This window comes from Rhipicephalus sanguineus, unplaced genomic scaffold (assembly GCF_013339695.2).
Source record: "Rhipicephalus sanguineus isolate Rsan-2018 unplaced genomic scaffold, BIME_Rsan_1.4 Seq197, whole genome shotgun sequence".
NCBI lineage: Eukaryota > Metazoa > Arthropoda > Arachnida > Ixodida > Ixodidae > Rhipicephalus > Rhipicephalus sanguineus.
The window spans coordinates 3,695-24,332 of record NW_023614741.1 but is presented as its reverse complement, the minus strand read 5'-3'; the positions used below and the strand labels follow the sequence as shown (position 1 = coordinate 24,332).

Below are 20,638 nucleotides of genomic sequence, written 5' to 3'. Positions count from 1 at the left end.
AGTCATCGGAACAACTCGACCGTCGTTCGTAAGAAGGATTGGCTTCGACAACGCTTCGCGCTATCTGACGATATTGCGCGATTGTCTGATCGCTGCTTTCCCTGCAGGTGCCGTTTCCAATCTAGCTCCCCTGCGCAGTGTATACCGCCCTGCCCCCGTCTCTCTGGTTAACCTCCTTACATTTGCCTCCCTTTCACGAAACGAAACGCGTTAACTTGCAACAGGATAACGCACTAAAAGAACACGTGAACAACTCGAACTATGTACAACCATAACGCAATAGCCTTAGCAGCAACACGACGGGCAAAGGCTTGTGTCCGTCGTGCTATGACGTATTTTGAGACGCTGTAATCGGCATCGTCAGCCTATTTTATGTCCACTGCGTCAGCATACCTTACGCCCACTGCAGCACAATGGCCTCTCCCAATAATTGCAACCCATCCAGGACAAACGCTTGTGACCGTCGCGTTACGACTTAATGTACGTAGTATCGTTTCACGTACGAAATAATATTTCTTGGAGTTTAACGTCCCAACACCATGATATGATTACGAGGTACGCCGCAGTGGAGCGTTCCGGAAATTTGGGCCACCTGGGGTTCTTTAACGTGCACCTAAATCTAAGCACACGGGCCTCAAGCATTTTCGTCTCCATCGAAAATGTGGCCGCCGTAGCAGGCATTCGATCCCGCAACCTTCGAGTCAGCGATCGAGCACCATAACCACTAGTCCACCGTGGCTGGTAACTCATGCACAAAACCGACTAACTCGAAAACACGTTCTGACAAGTGTAGACATATCCAACCAACTATACCAGCAACCTCAGCCTCCTTTTTCATCTCTACCTCTCTTTCTCTCTCTCTGCGTGTGACGTCACACTCCCACGGGTGTGTCGCTGAAAGCCCACGACCTCAATAATGCGACGTCACCTCAGGTACACGCAAGCTTCCACGTGCACAGTCATCGAGACGGTGCTTTCCGTCCCATCGTTCGGACTCAGGTGGTCTCGTGTGCTCAACGAGGCGGCTGGTGCGGGGGTTCCGAATTCTTGGCGAAGCCCCTGCGGTCTGTAGACGAGGCCTCGCGATGAGCAAGAAGACGGGTGGAAGGGGGGTGGGGGGAGGAGGGAGGGGGAGCGCAAGCGACAGCTAAACCAAATAGACAAGAAAAAATATAAGGAACGGAAAACGTTGGGGACCACGTTGGAAAGCAGAGGATACGTATGACGCGTCTCCAGCGGGGGCGCGCGAAAAGGGCTGCGGGCGAGGCCAAATTTGGAGCCCGCGTCTTGGGCGAGGGGTCAAGAATATTTACGCCGCCAGCGCCAAGCGGCGTCCGCCACTGCCAAACAGCAACCGCACCCCCCTCTCGCCCCCGGCCCAACCCGCACCACCAGCGCGTCATCCCGGACTTCTTTTTCCTAAGCCGCCAGCAGTCGCGACGCGTTGGTAGGCAGTGCGCGTAACGACTCGGCACGCGACTGACAGGAGGAGATACCGCTTCGCAAGAACCTGTGAGTACATCCCATACCATGATGGACGCGCACTCGCTAGCAGGTTAGCACACCTGTGAGTGCTGTCACACGTGCAGACAGTGCAGGTTATAGTTATACAGCAAGACATTCTACGGGGTCGCTTCGAATCCACGCTACAGGCAACGTCATACCATAACGGCGGATCCGACGCCGTAGCCCCGTGGCGGATACATCGCGTTTCACCGCCGAGCACAATGTCGCGGGTTCGACTCCCGGATGCTGGAGCCGCGCTTCGGAGAGGGCCGCGGATGCGAGATACACGGTTGATCGGTGGACATGACACCTCGAAAGGTCGCGGGTTTGATTCCCTGCAGTTATATTCCGATTTTGGGACAAAACGCGATAAAACTCGTACAATTATAGGTGCACGTTAAAAGAGTCCCGGGAATTCGGCATTAATATGAATCGAACCCCCGCCACCTTCCCCTTTCTTCTAGTAAAACGGGTACATCTCTCACAGTTCTTGAGTTACGCAAGGGCAACAAAGCATTTCATTTAAATTTAATTACAAATGTTAGAAGATTTTTGCAAATTTGCAACATTATAAGCTAAAAAATGTAGTACGAATTTCATTCACACCTTAGTGCTCCAAACAGGTGGACAATCTTTTTATTCCTTTCCTGGACCTCTTCTACTTGCGAGCTTGCGAAAAATTGATTTTCCATATTTAGTGTCTCTGTATTTTGGAATTTTCGAATAATTTGCAATCGCTCTGTGGTGTGTTAGCCTCCTGGCCAGCTCACATGGTACAGCGACCGCACGGAAGAGCATTGGTCCCGGGTTCGTACCATGACCAAGGCGGATTTCTCGTCAATTTGTCAACTTTCTTTCTGAGACAGCAGTACGAGAATTGTCCGCGTACCTTCCTGCTGACAACGGTTGGACGACAATTTTTCGTGGCCTACATTACAACGCTGATGCAACACCACACCTTGACAATTCATTTATCTCTCCGTGACAAGGACACCAAGCGCGCATCCGACGCGTCCAGCCGAAGCTATGCGACACCTAGTACGGTGAAATCTAGTCGACACGATATTCGCGGAAGCAGTCAAACAAAACGCATCATCCGAAAATCATATCACGGGAAGCAAGCTCCAAAAAGATCTGAAATAAGCGTGCTCGGTGACCAACTCAGTAGCAAAGGTTTATAATTATAATAATAATTGTTGGGGTTTTACGTACCGAAACGGCGATATGATTATGAGAGACGCCGTAGTGGAGGGATCCGGTAATTTAGACAACCTGAGTTCTTTAACATGCACTTAAACCTAAGCACACGGGCCTCTAGCACTTGGCCTCCATTTAAGCGCGGCCCCTGCGGCCGGGAATGAATAGCAAAGGTTTGTGTAGCGTCGAGTGATACTGCTTAGCATAACACGTTATGAGGAGCAACATCATTCGACGGTACACGAACCTCAGCTATCGCACTTTTATCCAACGCTATTGTACAGACATCAAGTTCACACAGATTTAACTTCATCATGAACGCTTATCACCACGAACATCAGAACGAGCCCTTCGATACTTCAGTTTCAAGATTTCTCTTACTAAACGCCTACGAATAACGGATATTTACCGCAGTGAACGAAATGAAGGCGACATTGCAGAGGCCGCTCTTGAGATCTAGTTTTGGTCCAGACAATGGGAAAGAAGGCTAAACAACTGGAACCGAATTCACTAGGCTTCTCTTTTGTAAGTGAGTTTGCCCATTGGTCAGCCTGCTTCACTTATGCTGTGTCCCACATCGTGATTGACTGAAATATTCTCACACGAAAATTTTTTGCGTGAGACGTTTTTGTGAATACGGACCCTCACGGAGAAAATTTGAAGGACACCTCCTAGTCTCTTTTTTTTTGTACTAGTAAAGTCAAAGCCATACAAACCCAACTCGTAAAAAAAAAAGAAACGGGAATTAGTTGGATATATCGTATATTTTCATATAAATAAAAAAAAAAACGTACCGTATTTTCAGTGCGCAAGTTGGCTTCATGGAACATCTTTACGATAATGCAAGGAAAGCAGATTCACAGCAATACAAGGGATTTTATTGTATTTTGTTTATTTTTCCGACGATTGTAGTTGGAGGTGCGTGTTACATGCAGGGGCGGGTTATACACGAGAAAACACAGTAGTGATCTAAACAGCGTTCGTCGCAAAAAAAAAAAAAACTGTTTTAAATGCGAAGCATTTCTTAGCGAACTTCTGCGACTTTGAGCGTATCTTTCTATCTATCTAGCCGCCTACTACTTTGTGCTCTCGTGCTCGTTTTGTTAATCGAATGTACACCCAAATCGGTATAGCGTAACATGACTGTATGACGAACATAAATGACAAGTCATAACATGAAAATCATGACATGCATGTCATGAACGACATGATATACATGCCACAGTCTTGGTGCTCTTACGGCCGTTTCGTTAACTTGATATATACCAAAATTGGTACAGCGTGACAAGAATGTATGACGATAATAATTGGCAGGTCCTAACGTGCAAATCATGACACGCATGTCATGTACAGCATGATTTACATGTCACGCTCATGGTGCGCTTGCGGCCGTTTCGCTAGCTTGATATACACCAAAATTGGTATTGCGCGACGTTGCTGTGTAACGAACATAAATAACACGAGTTAACGTGAAAATCATGACACGCATGTCATGTACAGCATAACTAACGTGCCACGCTCATGGTGCGCTGGCGGCCGTTTCGCTAGCTTGATCTGCCCCGAAATTGGCATTGCGCGACGTTACTGTGTAACGAACATAAAACATGAGTGGCACGCATTTTCCTCAATGACAGACAAGACGATGTATGCAGCTCTTTGCTGGCTGCTTCGCATTACATCGATTCCCGCAATGCGTGGGATCTGGCGCCTTATCTGGCGCCTTTTTTTTTTCTAAACACATGCACTGCGAACAGCGGAAAAGTGTGTCCGATCGTCCGTTTCTTCTTTCTTTCTTTCTTTTTTTTTTTTTTGCAAATCGAACAGTGACCGCGCACGACGGGCCTACTGGCGCGATGACGGGGAATCACGGGAGAAAGCACGTGATGGCAAGCTGTAACTTCTACTCGCTCCGATTCCACTCGCTGCCCCAAATGCCCGCGGTAACGTCCCCTTCCGTGAGGAAAGGCCAACGTGTTGTGAGGCAAAGTCAACTTCTTGGGGCGTTTCACGCTGCTCGATGTTCGATGTGTGAAGTGTTCCGGCCATTTATGTTCGATGTAGCCGTCGATTTTGCTATGAATTGATGTGAAAGCATTACCGTGTTCGAAAATATTTCTATATAACGGATAATTATATTTATCCGAGTTCGATCTAATTGCGTTTGACGGCATTACTATATTTTTTTTTGTCGACGTTTTGGAAACGGTCCGGCGGAGGCGGGGGGGGGGGGGGGGGTATTCACCTTCGTCACAAAGACAAATGTGATCAATAATATCTATTTTGTTTACTATTACTGTTTAGATTGCTATTTAGTACGCAGTTTACTTCTGTACACCCATTATCCATGTAGGCTGTTTGCAGCCTGTGCACAAAGTTAACCGACGAAAAACGCAATGTAGCCATTTCACGGGCAGCGCAGATGTAGCCTGAAAGCTTCGAAAGAATAACCCTTGCACCAGTAAAGCCCATAAATGAATCAGTCGGAACTTCACGAAAATCTTTACAGCCTTACTACACATTTCGAAAAAGTAATTGTCTTTTTGTAATACATACACATTCCGAGTAGCCTTTCGACAATTTCAATTGCGTAAAAATTATTGCTTTATCGGCGGCATGTATTAATTATTTTTTCGAAGTTTGCTTAAGAAATGCGCACTTTCGCCTATTTAAACAACCCCTTGTTGAGACATCGCAGTCGATTCAAGTGAGCGCTGGCCCAAAACACATCAAATGGTCCATTATAGTTTTTTAATATAAAGTATTAGCCTACCGCTATTGCTTCACCATTAACACTAACATCTCTGTCACCTGCCAGCTTCGCTGAGGCTGTTGGCAGGTAACATACGCAGGAACGGTAATGACAGTATCGGGATGCTAAAATTCTCTGATATGAATTGTAACGCCGAAAAGCTCCGAAACACTCGCGAAGACCCACGGTAGAACTGTACAATAAGTCCGACGAAAGCAAGGAGCCCGAACCACTTGAACACAAAAGTACATGGTCCTCTTAATTATAATGTGCACAATTATAATGTCATTTCGCATACGACAACGTTGCTGACGAGTCAGGAAAAGGGCGGCTGCGAAGGCTGTGCTGCAGGCAGTTCCCACGTTGCAAGATATATATATATATATATATATACGGCCCATCCACTCCGTGAGGATGGTCGTACAGCGATGCAATCTATGCGCGATGATCCTTCTTGCGACATTCCTTTCAGTGGTCCTTGCAGGCCTCAGTAATGGCGGCAACCCTTCGTTGCCGTGTGGCCTCGGGTTCGCGACTTTGCATTTCGGAGTCTTCGGCACTCCGCTGGCACGTCGCATCGGCTTCGCCAGCTCTCAGCGCTGCGTCTTCGGCACGGCGGCGTGAACGATCGGCTGGCAAGGTCACGTGATGTGGTGAATAAGCCGCTATAGATTTGAAATGCGCGCGCTTACACCTGACTGGTCAATGCGAGATCACGTGACCTCCCGTCTCAGCCAATGTGGGTTTTTGTGCGGACGCCGACTGCCACTACTATACTACGGCACAGGCTATAACCTTAGACGGCTTCGATGTAGAAGGCCCCGTCTGTCGGTCCAAAGTAACGCTGCCAGGGTACCGCTATTATTACGCCACAAATTTAGCCCCTTGGCGTCTGGTTGAAGCTTTGGCACTGTTAGCCAAGCGGGAGAGTCTAATTACGCCAGCTGCGGTGAAGCGTCCTAATTGCTTTTGTCTTATCACACGCGCTTAAGTGAAAACGCTGTCAGGTCTCGTTTCCCAACGACTCCTTTTGTTTCCCTACAAGCGCGTCTGTTTGGCAAAGCGCTTCGCGTGCTTGCACTGGAGGCGGTTTGCCAGGGCTCGCCTGCACACCTCTTATAGCGCCTGAATCTATTTAAAAGTGTTTGTTACTAAACACAGCGCAAGCGTCCATACCACTCTCGGAGCTTAAGGTAGCGTCCTGATTTATTTATACTGTTGACGCGGAGGAAATCATTCCGGGGAGCAGACATGCCAGAATTTTGTAGTGGGCACGCCTCAGTCACGTCTATATACCACGGCGTTATATAACTTGGAAAGGTGCCGAATTCTTGTCACCCCGTCGAATGTTTCGCCACGGAACGCTTTAGAGAGTTTTTGCTCAACGTTTCTATTAAGCCCAAGCGCTGCAATTCCTGCCCCTTCCCAGTCGACCGTTTCGTAGCCATAACCAGGCACCATTCATTGACCATATGGCGCTGCGTATACAGCTTTTGTATAAAGGCCCAGTGTCGGCGATATCGCCCGCTAGCGGTACGGTGAAAATGACACGCGCGGGCGCGTCCCCCGCCTCTAGTCCAGCCCACAGCCAGTGTGGAGCGCGCGTCTAGCTGAAGATGAAGTCGCAGAGGATCCCTACGCATGTATGCTTATGAGAGGAGAACACGAAAGCGTTTGTTTTGGCTAAATGTTGCCGTTACAGAGAGGTGCTGCAAACTGGTGTTCTTGCTGAAAAACCAAAAAGACGCGTACCATCAAGGAAAAAAAGTAAGACAGGACAGAAAGGGCGTCACTCGCAACTAACTTTATTCCCAGAACATCAGCATCATATATAACCACAGCGACCCTGCGCGCGCACATCGCCTCACAAGCTCGTCAAAAACCCGCTGTGTTAGTGGCACATCTGTTGCTCTGCGTGTGGGTGAATTTAGTGTCATCGATTCATTTTTCGATTAGTTAATCTTGTTATCGCGGGTTTTTGACGAGCTTGTGAGGCGATGTGCGCGCGCAGGGTCGCTGTGGTTATATATGATGCTGATGTTCTGGGAATAAAGTTAGTTGCGAGTGACGCCCTTTCTGTCCTGTCTTACTTTTTTTCCTTGATGGTACGCGTCTTTTTGGTTTTTCAGTAAGCATGTACCAACTAGCCCAACAAAAAGTTCTATTAAGGTGTTCTTGAGTTGTGTTGCAGGTGTAGCGAAGCCTTGGAGATGAGTAATGGGTTGTGCTCTGTAGTGCCCTCTAGTGGGTCGTCCTCTTTGGCTCTTCCCACTCGCGCTGCGAGTCCGTGTTTTGCCTTGACTGTCGCCATTGCGCATCGTCGCCGAGTGCCATCAAATAAACACCTCAACAAATTCGTGGAGGTGCGGAGTAACGGGCTTGGAAGTAACGGGCCCCTAAATTCGTGGTCGTCCGAGTGCGACGACGCGTTCGCAAAGCTCCGTCGTTTGCTGACGTCTCCTCCCATGCTACGCCACTACGACCCTAGGGCCCCAACGGAGGTACACACGGACGCCAGCGGTGTAGGCCTCGGTGCTGTCCTTGCGCAGCGTAAACCAGGCTTCCCCGAATACTTCGTGGGATACGCAAGCCGTACGCTTACTAGAGCCGAGACGAATTACACCGTCACGGAAAAAGAGTGCCTGGCGATCATCTGGGCCCTTACAAAGTTCCAAACTTATCTGTATGGTCGCCCATTTGATGTCGTCACCGACCATCATGCACTATGCTGGCTGTCGTCATTGAAGGACCCCTCAGGCCGTCTCGCCCGCTAGGCACTTCGCCTCCAAGACTACGACATCTGCGTGCTGTACCGCAACGGACGCCAGCATGCTGACGCCGATGCCCTCTCGCGCTCCCCCTTGCCTGGCGACAACGTCCCCTGCTCAGTATCTCACATTGCTGTTTGTTCCATCGACGTTCACACCATCGCTACCGAACAGCGCAAGGATATATATGGATCGCCTCGCTGATCGACTTGCTCACTGATCCGTCCGCAACGCCACCCACTCGCACGTTGCGTCGTCAAGCCCAATTTCGCCATTCGCGACGACCTACTGCACCGACGCAATTACAACGCCGACGGCCGCCAGTGGTCACTAGTGATACCCCGCAGTCTGCGTTCTGAAATATGCGAGTGCTTCCACTATGATCCGCAATGCGCGCACTCTGGGGTAGCCAAAACTTACCACCACATTCGACAACGATACTTCTGGCGAGGGATGTACCGCTACGTGCAGAAGTTCGTTCGCTCCTGCCTCGATTGCCAACGCCGAAAACCTTCAACGCACGTGTCGCCAGCCGTTCTACAACCATTACCTTGTCGTAACCGTCCGTTTGGGCGCGTGGGCATCGATTTGTATGGACCATTTCGTCTGAAGTCGGCTGGTAACCGCAGGGCCATCGTCGCTTTTGACCATCTAACGCGATACGCCGAAACCGCCGCCCTCCCAGCGGTTACAGCGCGCGATGTTGCCTCCTTCCTGCTACACCGATACATACTGCGTCACGGTCTACCGCAGGAGCTTTTCAGCGATCGAGGCCGTGTATTCTTGTCGGAAGCCGTCGAAGCCATTCTGAAAGAGTGTCATGCTGTTCACCGCAAAACTACTGCTTACCCCCCGCATACTAATAGCCTCACCGAACGCTTTAACCGCACGCTCGGCGACATGCTCTCAATGTACGTCGCCGCCGATCACACAAATTGGGATGCCATTCTGCCCTTCGTCACCTACGCCTATAACACCGCCCCTCAGAGCACTACTGGTTTTTCGCCCTTCCTCTTACTGTACGGTAGGCACCCGTCGCACACCACCGACACGATACTTCCGTACAAGCCGGATCCATCTGAGTGTGCGCCTATTTCTGACACAGCCAGGTTTGCGGAAGAGTGTCGCGAGCTTGCCAAGACCTTTACGACGCATGAACAAGAGCGGCAGAAGAGCATTCGTGATGGCACCACCACTTCTGAGCCCACGGTCCTCCCTGGAGCTCTCGTATGTCTCTCCGTCCCTATCACTGCAACTGGCCTCTCTTCAAAACTACTGCCGAAATACGAAGGCCCCTACCGTGTCGTTGAACGCACATCCCCGGTCAACTATGTGATCGAACCCATCGAACCATCCTCGGACATGCGCCGTCGAGGGCGCGACATTGTCCACGTGGAGCGCCTCAAGGCGTACTATGACCCGCTCATAGTGACAAGTTGTTAGGTCGCCGGGAGGCTCCCTTTTCGTACCCGGGGTAATTGTAGCGAAGCCTTGGAGATGAGTAATGGGTTGTGCTCCCTAGCGCCTTCTAGTGGGTCGTCCTCTTTGGCTCTTCCCGCTCGCGCTGTGAGTCCGCGTTTTCCCTTGACTGTCGCCATTGCGCATCGTCGCCGAGTGCCGTCAAATAAACACAACACAGGCTAATTTAGTTGATACGGCGGTCAAAAGCGCGCTCCCTTCGTAGATGCTACGTCGGTCGCCACGTGCCGCGCCTCCTCTAAGGAGGCGTTGCCACGTGCTGCAGGCGTCGGCGCGCTTACGCAGTGCACCGACTATTCCTATGCGCTTTCCTGCTCACCGTCGAATCGGTACTTCCCCCTCCTGCTGCGGCGATTTCCCTATTCTATGTCGCGGCTGTAAGTCGTTGCTGCATGCAGCATAGTGGAGCCAGCGCCGAGTGACGCTGCGGCGACGCCAGCTGGGCGTCAGTTCAGGTTGGACACGTCACGTGCTTTCCGAGAACGGCTTTTGCGGACATCTTTTGTGTGCACGCTTTCGCCAATCCAGCAAGACGTGAGACGCGCGCTCAAGGGCGGCCGCGTTCGGCGTGCTGTTGCTTTCGGGCGGACAAGCGTTGGGTGAAGCACGCGTTGTGTTTGCCTCTAGCTCGGTGACGGTGCTATTTTGACATATGCGACACCTAAAGATTTCGCCTCAATAAGGCGAAAGCCTTATATGCCTCATGCGAAGGTGATTTTAAACGAAATCACTGCCTGAGCGCGAAAGGGTACAACAAAATATCACGTGACTTCTCAAGCGTGCACGCTCGAAGCACTCGAGATGCGCGTTCACTTCGTCATCGCGGCGTTCGCTCCACTCGGCCTATAAAAGTCTAGAACAGGTGTTGTCTATACTAACGACTAGGGAGTAATAAGGGCGCGCTATGGAATAAGGTCCAGTGGACTGCGTGGTAGGCCGAAGATCTCAAGGTGCGTCACGCCATAGGAGGATCGACAAACACGAAATGAGGCTTGCAGGATTCCGACGTGACGTTTCGGTCTTCAATGCACCGCCACTAATGCTTTCGCCTTCGAGTCTTTGCGATAGTATGAGACCATCAAAAAAATTAAAGCTAGATCTTCCAGTAACTCTTGCGGAGATTTCCAAATGACCGCGTGTAACAGGCCAGTTTCCCATTAACAGTGTTTCGGGAAGTTCAATACGTGGAGGTTTTGTGCGCTTCGCCGAATACACCATGGTCGTAATGCGGCCGCCCGCAACCACGTGTTCTGAGCCGGCAGCATAACGACTCTAGGCTTGCCTGCAGTGTAGTGCCGCTGGGAGATTTGACTTGTGCGTAGTTGAGCAATAAAGATTCGCAGCGTGCACGTTAAAAGCGGAGTGCGGGTCTCTGTGTCTAACCTTTCTTCTGCATGTCTCTCATTGCCCATTAGCAGTGATTTTGCTGTAGGAAACACCGGCGCACACTGCATGCTTCGCCCCTCCACAGGTTTCACGTTAGTGGAGCTGAAACACCCTTCCCTACATGCTTCGCGCCTCCCCAAATTTTTTCACTACCTCCGTGATTAGCCCACCTCTGAGCAAGCGACGATGTCGTATGATGACGTCATCATGTGACGACACGCTATGTGGCGTGATAGTGACGTCATTGTAAAAGTACAGATATTCGCTCTTTGACGTCATATGGTTACGTCATCACGTGATCATGATTTTTGCACCACTCGTGTTTGCGACGACGACGTGGCACGCCGACCCCGACGGTCAATGTTTGCGTTTGATAAGGCATCTTAATAACATAAGCCACAAAAAGGCTGAAAAACACAATTACGATATGCGCTCTTCCACTGTTCTTCAGATCGTAATGCAGTGTGTGTCTATGCCAAGTGCTCTTGCGCCGCTAAAGCCAACGTAACTATACCAGGCGTGCGCAGAGTTCACCATTAGGGGGTCAGGGGGGGCGGGGGTGTTGGAGGCGAAGTCTTACCGCAGCGCCTCCTCCCCCCCCCCCTTTCGTCGCGTTCGAAAGAAAAGGAGCTTGCAGGCTTCGCAGTGGATGCAAAGATGAAAATGAAGCGATGACGCGCTTCGTATGACGGCCTGCCTTTGGTCCCCGGCTTTCCAGGGATGAAAATGGGAGGTAAACAGCCCTTGCACTTCAAGCAATGACTGGGCAGTTACGACTGAGTAAAGGTATGGGGCGGACTTTCCCCCACCCCCCTCAGATTATTAGGGGCGGGCGCTCCACCCTCGCCACCCCCCTTATTCCCCTCGTGCACACGCCTATGCTATACCGAGTGTCGTCGATCGTCCTGTGTTCAGTGTGCCTTAAATGTAGTTCGTTCTTTGCGAGTACGTCGCTGTGGCCAGTACGAAATTAAACGGCAAACATTGCACTCTTTCCTCTGCGCAGTGTAAGCCGAACCAACGACCACAGGAGACATGACGTCCTCGTACCGGGTGCGCACCGTCCCTACGCGCACGGTGACCACCGTGCGCCGTCAGGTGATCGACGATGATGGCGACTTCTTCGACTTCCCCAAGGCCCGCTCGGGCGGCGCCGAGTTCACCACGGTGCGCCACAGGGTCACGCCAGGCGGCGGCATCGTCACCACAACCACCACGACGACCACGACCCCAAGGCGCATCATCCGCGACGTCAGCCTCGACGGCATGGATGCCGACCCCTTCTTCGCGCGCGACGTCTCCAGGCCCTCCCGGACCAAGGATCTCGAAGAGTTCAAGGTGCGCGACATGAGCGCCAGGGAGCGCCGTCGAGCTCGAGTATTTTAGGAGGGCGTCAGAGTGTTAACGGATGGCTTAGACATCATAACACATGTAGCTTTGTAAGTTTTCGCGCGTCCTTTGCCGAGTGTGGCACGGAAGTACAAAGACTGACTTTGCTACGTCGACAATGCGTTTGTTTTTTTGGTGTTCAGGCCTACTTGCCGCAACCCAGGGGGGTCATGGCGGCGCCCAAGGAGCCTTCTACGAAAATGTGTATAGATCCACCGTGCACGGAAGCGTCAGAGTCAATGCTCCTTGTCACTGTTGTTTGCCGCATTTAATACCCCTCACACAGTATTCTCGAAACACTGACGACTGACCATAGAAACCGTGAATCTACAGAATAAGGTACATTCAAATCTGAGTAGCATATTCATAAGCAGGCCAGCGTTCCACAGAATCACCGCCGACAATCTGTTGTAACTACATACAGGTCTTTCATGTTCAATTATGCTTAAGGCTTGAGTGGCTCGTGACAACCACGTATACAACCCACGTTTCTGTGAGAAGTTCAACCCCACATGTAACATCACCAGTAAAACGAGTAGTGGTACATTTAGTTCCGTTCCTCTCTTTCCGATCGCCAGGTTCCTTAGTCCTGGGCTGTACCATGCTTGGATTTTTTTTCTCTTTTTTCTTTTTGCATAATACGTTATTTCAAGAGCGCGGTTATCGCTGTGCAGGTGTCCTTCGACATCGGCCTGCACTTCAAGCCGGACGACCTGTCGGTGAAGACGCGCGCCGGCATGGTCTTCATCACGGCCAAGCGCACCGACGGCAACATCACCCGCGAGTTCGACCGCAAGGTGCCGTTGCCCGACGGCGTCGACCCGCTCACCGTGCGCGCCCTGCTCAGCCCCACGGGTGTGCTCACCATCAGGTCTCCGCGAAACCTGTCGTCGCGATACACCTCGAACATCTACGAGCGTCACGTGCCCGTCCGCATGAGCCTGTACTAAATGGACGAACACAGAACAACAGAGCTTGCGCCGGCATTGCTCAAGTTTAAAAATTATATACTTCGCTTATGCAGAATAAGCAAGCGTCAGTCAGCTTTCGAAAAATACGAGAAACCTGAATCATGTTAGAGGGGCTTGTAATTGACCTTTACGTAGGTCTCTGTTCTCTTCCCTCTATGACTGTTCTTCCGCCGCCAAAACGAAGGAGGAAACCTATACTACATGGGTAATTGTGCTTGATGACTTTGAGCAACAGAAGTTATGAAAAAAAGAGGAGGGTCGCAACAATCTTCGTTGTTTGTGTCGTTTATTTTTCTGCGAGCTGTTTTCGCACTGAAGGTTGCAAGTTTACTAAACACGCACAAAGTTATGTCCTTGCCTGCAATAAGCGCGGACGAGTACTAGCGGCCGCAGGAGTGACGAGACTGACGTCATCAGTAACGTGACCTGCTAGGGAAACCGACGTTTTTGGCTGCCATGCGCACGCATGTGCTTGGGGTTTCACGAATGCACAGTACGGCTGCCCCAACATCTTGCGTGCGCTAGCCGCTTGGGTACCCATCACTAAAACTCTAATATTCTGGCTGCTGTAGGGGGCAGTTGGCAGGGACCTCTCGTAAAACACGGGCCTATCGTAAAATACGCTATCTAGGCATTGTTTGCGAGGTCTTGGATCATGACTAGCGTCCACAGTTACACGCCCTGTCGGAATCACGTTACAGTCTAGCCTTATAGCTTCAGTCATAACTATGCCAGAACATTTTTCCTGGCGTGGGACTGGCAAGACAGAAGGAATATGGGCGAAGCCCGAGTGCAAATTATGTATCGATACATTCGATAACGTCCCAAGCAGAGTTAGTAAAAGGCTGACAAAACTATCTGAAAAGGTAGAAATCAGTACTGTTAACATACGTAAAGATGCAACAGATATTTATATTTTACTGACAAATCACGATATTGTTATTCTCAAGTAGTCGACGCTGCCAATGCTATTTCCGAATTAATAAAAAAGCCACGCTAAAGCCCTTTCTTTTTTTACATTCAGCCTGTCTTTGCGAAAGGACAGTTATATCTGCACAAAGAAAGCATGGATGACTGAGATGTTAAGCGAAGATTGCAAATCATTTTAAAGCATGTGCACAAGGCATCCTTATGGAATGTTCCGTGAACTCGGTGATGTCTCAGAAGCGCTATTTTTGTTCTTATGACGGCTAAAGTAAAACAAATTCTGGTTATTCATGTTGTCTGAGTGCTCGATCCTTGCAACATGACATAGGGTGAAGAACAACACAAGGTGCCTCCAACATCCACTCTAAGGAAGGTAAATGTATTGCAGCCTACATAAACTGACACTAGTAACTACCCTTACAAAAATGAATTTAGAGTCTATAGGTTGTCTAAAAATGGGTGTACACAGTCTATAGACCGTCTAAATACATTTTTGATTGGCAAATTCTTTGTGCAATATACCCTTACAATGTGCTTGTTTTCTGACTGTGTGCTTTACAAAAACAGGCAGAATATTTACGGAGAGAATGACGACCGCACTTTTCCAACTTTAATTTGTGTCCGTCCAAAGACGGGTAGGTACACAAAACCAGCCTGCCATCATTGCGATCAAAACTTTGGGGGTCCTGAAAAAAACACATAAAGCGGAAAGAAGACGCCGCTGTGAAGAGCTCAGCCAAATCTTGCAGTCGTATGTGGCAAGGAGGGTTCACAAGCGGAGCGCAAATTTGCCACTTTCTCAAGCGCTCTCTCTTCAGTTATGTGGGACGCCAGCTGTATGTCGTCACAGAGCAGAATGCTGCTATTGGCCAATAGCTAACATAAACCAAGAGCGCCGTTCGGATCAAGTGCGCTTCTTTCCACGGGATGCCCTCACGTGATTGCGCTGCGCTCTGTAGTGTGCTTAAATTTCACAGCAGTAACACTAGAGCGGACCGGAATCACACATGAACAGAGCGGCCCGCGTTCATGACGCGCTCGACGTAGCTTCTTTTCCTTGTGGCATCCCCCCAAGAATAGCTTCCAGCGCACTCGTCGGGACGAGAGAAAAAATTACACCATCTCCCGCTAAAAGGGACCATGAGGCGATGCGAAGTGGGAGCACTTGCACGATCGCGTTCCGTTGGCGTTCATTGGGCATGCTACCGACCTCGCGTCGTGGAACGCGAAGAGGGACGCTACGCGCGTCGTATCGTCCATCTAGCCTGGCCGTTAATTCTCACAGGGCGAGCGGGGAGCGCAGTCGACAGGCGGGCGAGAGGGGGGCAGCGTAGAAGAGGAGAGAGAAGGGGAGGGGACGCGCATGCGCTCGAGCTCATCGCGGCGTTGCGCAGGAGAGAATTCGGCATGTCTCGCCGCGTTTCAGAGGAAGAGTAGAAAGGGGAGGGGAGAGGGGAAGTGGAGAGGGGCTATGGGAGAGGGGAGGGGAAAGGGTATGGAGAGGGGAAGGGGAGAGGGGAGTGGATAGGGGGAGCGGAGAGGAGGTGTGTGGAGAGGGTATGCGCATGCGCAGTAAGGGTGGTCACGCCGCACGCCACCACCACCACCACCACCCGATTGAGCTCCGCCTTAAAGGGACACTAAAGGCAAATATTAAGTCGACGTTGATTGTTGAAATAGCGGTCCAGAAACCTCGTAGTGCTGCTTTTGTGCCAAGGAAGTGCTTATTTTGAAATAAAATCACGTTTTTAGTGGTCCGCATCGCGTTAGCGCGCTTCAAATCTCCCGCCTGAAAATACGACTTTCATACGTCACTGCTGCCGTGCCCAACGTTGCCCGCTTTTACTGCGCGGCCGCCGACACTAGTAGCAGCCGAGCGGAAGTAGCGGGACCCACAGTAGCAACAACGGCGCTGCGGCAAAGACTTGCTCGGATGGGCACATTCAAAGCCTTCACCAAGTTGCGGTTGGTCTCGTAATCCTCAGTACGAAAGTGCAGCGAGCACACACGCAGAGGTTTTTTGACTGTTTAGCACACTGGCGCAATGGCATGACACTATGCCACTTCGAGCGTAAGGGTCATTCCGCGACACCCAGTGAAAAGACACACCGGTTTCCTTGCTGCAGCACTGGCGTTGTGCAACCATTCGGGCATCCGGCCAATATTCACCCGCCTGCGGCATTTTGGTCGAACTTTCTGTCAGAAGCGCCTTTCACCGAGCGCGCAAAACACGCAACGGCAGTACGCGATCCCGAAACTACCACTGAGACGTGGCGAGGCGCAGTTCGGCGGAAACCGGAACCTTTGAACCACGCGCGCCGTCTTCCCCATGGCAGCGCCACGGCGGTTTCGTTTTTCCATGAATCACCGGAACGTAACAAACAGCATTTTATTACGTCTTTTGATGCTCGGAATGTTCTTTTTTTACTGCTGCCTTAATTTGATTACTAGTGATTTTATTGTATGGCCGACTTCCATACGTCATCGGGATCCCTTCGAAATGTCCTCTCGTGGCGCTCATCATGTGATACATTTAGCTTAATTTCTCGGTAAGTAGGGCACTGCTGTTGATAATATTGCGTTTTAGAAGTTGTCATACATTGGGCTTTCACTCTGACATAAATTGTTATTTGCCTTTAGTGTCCTTTAAGATACTTCGCATCTAAAAAGCGCTTAAAGTGTGCCACAGATCCCGTAACTCCGCTCGTTCTTGACGGATTTGAAAAATATTTTGCGGTGATCGATTCGTGAGGCAGTGAATTCCGATACTGAGGTTATTCGATGATTACTTGGAAAAATGGCTCAGGACCCCTTTAAAGGTTTGTTCACGCAGGGCTCTTAGCATTATACAGATGCCTTGAACAGAATGCAGTCACTAATTAAGCACGCTAAGGTACGCGGCTTGAGGGGCGCGGAGGCCGAAGTTCCCAAGTTCGAGGAAGACCCTCCCTCCACAAACACACATCCACTGTAAATGACGCCTCATCGGGGAACACATACTCTACGTCCCTAGAGAGTGGCCCCTTTCTATTCCCTTGGTGTACTTCACTGCAAAACGCTGGTGGTTTCTTGGCCCGCGTCAGCGAGTTGGCGGGCGTGACGGTGCAAGTTGTAGCGAGCGCGCGCCAAGAAACCACCGCCAACTTATATGGCACAAGTTAGCTGGGACACCCGGTACACAAGCACACCTGCAAACACACACAAAACAATTTCGGGCTATGCCCCTGCATCACAGTGTCTGTAACAGCTAGACTGCCTTCAAACAGAGAAATAAGACAAAGAGCCACAAAAACTTCGATGTTTCACCGTATCAAAATAGACATAAATGCTTTTATTAGTCGTAAGTTTCGCAACAAAGTTTGACTATGTGACCACATGAGTTTCATATTGCGCAGGCACTGCCATAAGCTACCAAGGCATAGTAATTATTGTACAGTACTCACGGATTGAAATGCGAAACTTTAGGGCTAAGTAACGCACGCAGTCTCGTTTCGAGCGTAACAGTTCGTGTCATATCAGCGCAATTTTGACTCATACACTTAGATCACAGCAAACGCTATTGTTACCGGCCAATTCGCAGTGACATGGCGCGGTTTAGCGCGAGAAATTGCTCGTAGGAGCTGTTATACTTTAAAAAAAGAAACAATGTCGCAGTTCAATTCGCGAGTACTGTACCCCATTTCTGAGCTTGTCTTCGGACAGCCTAAAAGTTCGGTGATGAATCACAATGCCCACAATGTAGCTGCCCACTGACGCTTCGCCCCGCAAAACAGTTGTTTTAGGAACGCAAAAAAAAAAATGTTCAGACAAATCATCTCCACTGTGACACCATGAAAATAAGCAAGCCTAATCATGCAGATTTACACAAATTCTGCATTAGTTGAACAGTAGTACATAAGACACCTGGGTTCATAATAAAACGATGCAGTGCAAGTGAATAAAGTGGAATAGACACAAACAAACAAACACACATACATACACAAACACAATCCGGGTTGTACCTTGGTTGTGACCAAGTGCACAAGCCTTCATAATCAAATGCATTCGTGTTTTGTAGCGTTCCTAATTAAAAGCAGAAACTTCGGCTACCCTCAATTCGAAAACATTCATTAAGTGCAATGGGTCACAAGCACAATATAGCATTTTCAATTCTAGGTGCTGCTACCTATGTCACATGTATACCGACAAATATAATATTGAAAGAGCTGCTGGATCAACATATTGGCGTTGACACATATTAACTATACGACATTAGCATAATGGTGATGATAAGTACAGTTCGGACTTGACACTTGTGAATGTGAATAAAACGGCACGAAGTCTTGGTTGCCATGTTGAGTTAAGTACAACTGTAGTGCACATTCACACATGGATCCACCGAAATAACACATAGAGCAGAAGCCGACGTACAAAAAAAAAGAAAAAAAGGAAGAAGACAAAGATTTATAAGAATGCAGTTCTTAACCTTTCCTGGTACAGATGAAAACTTTTTATTGGGCGAACTTGTGCCCAGGAAACAAAAGACAAACTACAAGCGATATACGCTGTACACTGATAGTGGCGATCACAATCGTCGGCCGTCGGTCATCTCATCTGCGGTAAGGCGGGTCCGCATTTATACATGTGGCAGTGAAGATTCCAGCGTTATCGCTGCAGTGACCGCGTTGGTTACAGAATAAACTATATTGCTCGCGCTGTGCGCACAATCATATAGGAAGATTCTAAAATAATCGGGAACATTCCCAGACATTCCGGCGCAGCCTGTGCAAGGCAGTGGTTGACATGCAACGGGCCAGTTACACAGACATAGAAAAAGAAGCGAGTGTGGCAATACTTACTGCCACGCAGATTGCCTGGGTTTCATTCTGGCTCTAATCCCCCCCCCCCCTCATTTTTTTTTTCTCACTGTGCGCTATAGCTGACACGGACACCGGCAGTGGCAATGGACGACTTCGCCATCAAAATGGGCTGTTGTCGTGAGCTAACAACAGCTTACGCAGTAAAAGAAAACACCACCTCTGGATGCTACCCCAGTGGACAGCATGCATAGACAACGACACAAAAGAACTGAAGTTATGCAAATCACCTTTTAAATGCATACGCATTTGTAGGCCTTCTCTACGAGAAAATTGTCCGTCTGTCTCTCAGTCACGTAAGAAAACCGCGAAATCTGTCGCGGTTTTCATGAACTATGGCTCTTTCACTTGGAATGTTTGGTGTTCAGGTTCCTGAGCACCACTATGCGGCCCTTTACAAGCCAAAAACATTCAAGCGAAAGCTGGATGCTTGCACAGATACAGCAGCTACACTGAAAAGGAAGCTGAATTCTCAGCCTTGAACGAGAACGTCTGCTAAGGAGGAAGGTCAACACAATTATTGAAATAATCAATGACCTTAAACAGAAGCAGCACGTTTCAGAAAATGCCTCTGCAATGCTTGAAAGAGCCTCGCGGGGTTTCCCTTGGAAGTTATGCAACGTTTGCTCAAGCAAACAGCCAGTGAAAGTGACAAGTCATCTACTGAGCTAAGCCAAGATGAATATTTGCCTGCGCTGGGTATGTTTTCACTCATGTTGTAGGAGTACTCAAGAAAGTGTATAGTTATGTAAGAAGACATTTGAATGTGCTTTTCCACATCCATCAACTATAACTAAATGGTATAGCACTATTAAAGGAGAACCTGGATTAAAAAGTCAAGCAATGAATGCTGTCTGAGCAAAATCCAATAAGATGAACAACCAACTTCGCTGCGACCTTGTAGTTGAAATGGCCATTACAAAGCACCTGAAGTAGGATGGCAAAAATATTTCGACATTACCCTGACATTGGCAGCAAGAACAGCGTGGCTAATCTGTGATCAATGGTCTTTCAGGAAAATAACGCGCTTACATAGTGAACTGTGTCTGAGGAGGTTGAGTGAAACAGGAGTTGGCATGACATCCCTGACGTGTGATGACCTGACTTGTAACTTCATAATGCTCAAAAGACCTGGGGATTCCGTTGAAGGTCCTTGAGCAGCGAGTGAAAGAACTTAATTTTGTGCGATTTCCACAGAGAAGAGGCATGGCACAGGTGGTTATCAAAGAAGGAAAGTTACAGTGCTGCACATCCGCTATCCCAAACTCTAAAACAAAACTGCATCCTTTGGCTAGTCTGATACAACGTGCATTATCAGTTCTAAACACTAGGCAACTACGTCACAAGGGTGTAGCAGGAGCAGATGCTTACTTGAGTGGAGCTGAGTGCAGCGGCTGGTCACATGCCACT

The 20,638-nt window shown here is 49.4% G+C and overlaps 1 protein-coding gene across 1 annotated transcript; it reads left to right on the top strand.

Annotated features, from left to right (window-relative positions):
* Positions 1–1,328: 1,328 nt before the first annotated feature.
* LOC119376696 (heat shock protein beta-1) lies at positions 1,329–14,659 on the top strand. The gene is made up of 3 exons (XM_037646448.1): positions 1,329–1,512; positions 12,092–12,423; positions 13,149–14,659. The coding sequence occupies exons 2-3, from the start codon at positions 12,121–12,123 to the stop codon at positions 13,422–13,424; spliced, it is 579 nt and encodes a 192-aa protein (XP_037502376.1). The 5' UTR covers positions 1,329–1,512; positions 12,092–12,120; the 3' UTR covers positions 13,425–14,659.
* The last annotated feature ends 5,979 nt before the right edge of the window (positions 14,660–20,638 follow it).

Excerpts from the sequence above, each read along its gene's own strand:
- LOC119376696 (XM_037646448.1), top strand. The coding sequence starts at position 12,121 with ATGACGTCCTCGTACCGGGTGCGCACCGTCCCTACGCGCACGGTGACC. Across the intron at positions 12,424-13,148 it reads AGGATCTCGAAGAGTTCAAG|GTGTCCTTCGACATCGGCCT; the intron begins GTGCGCGACATG and ends ATCGCTGTGCAG.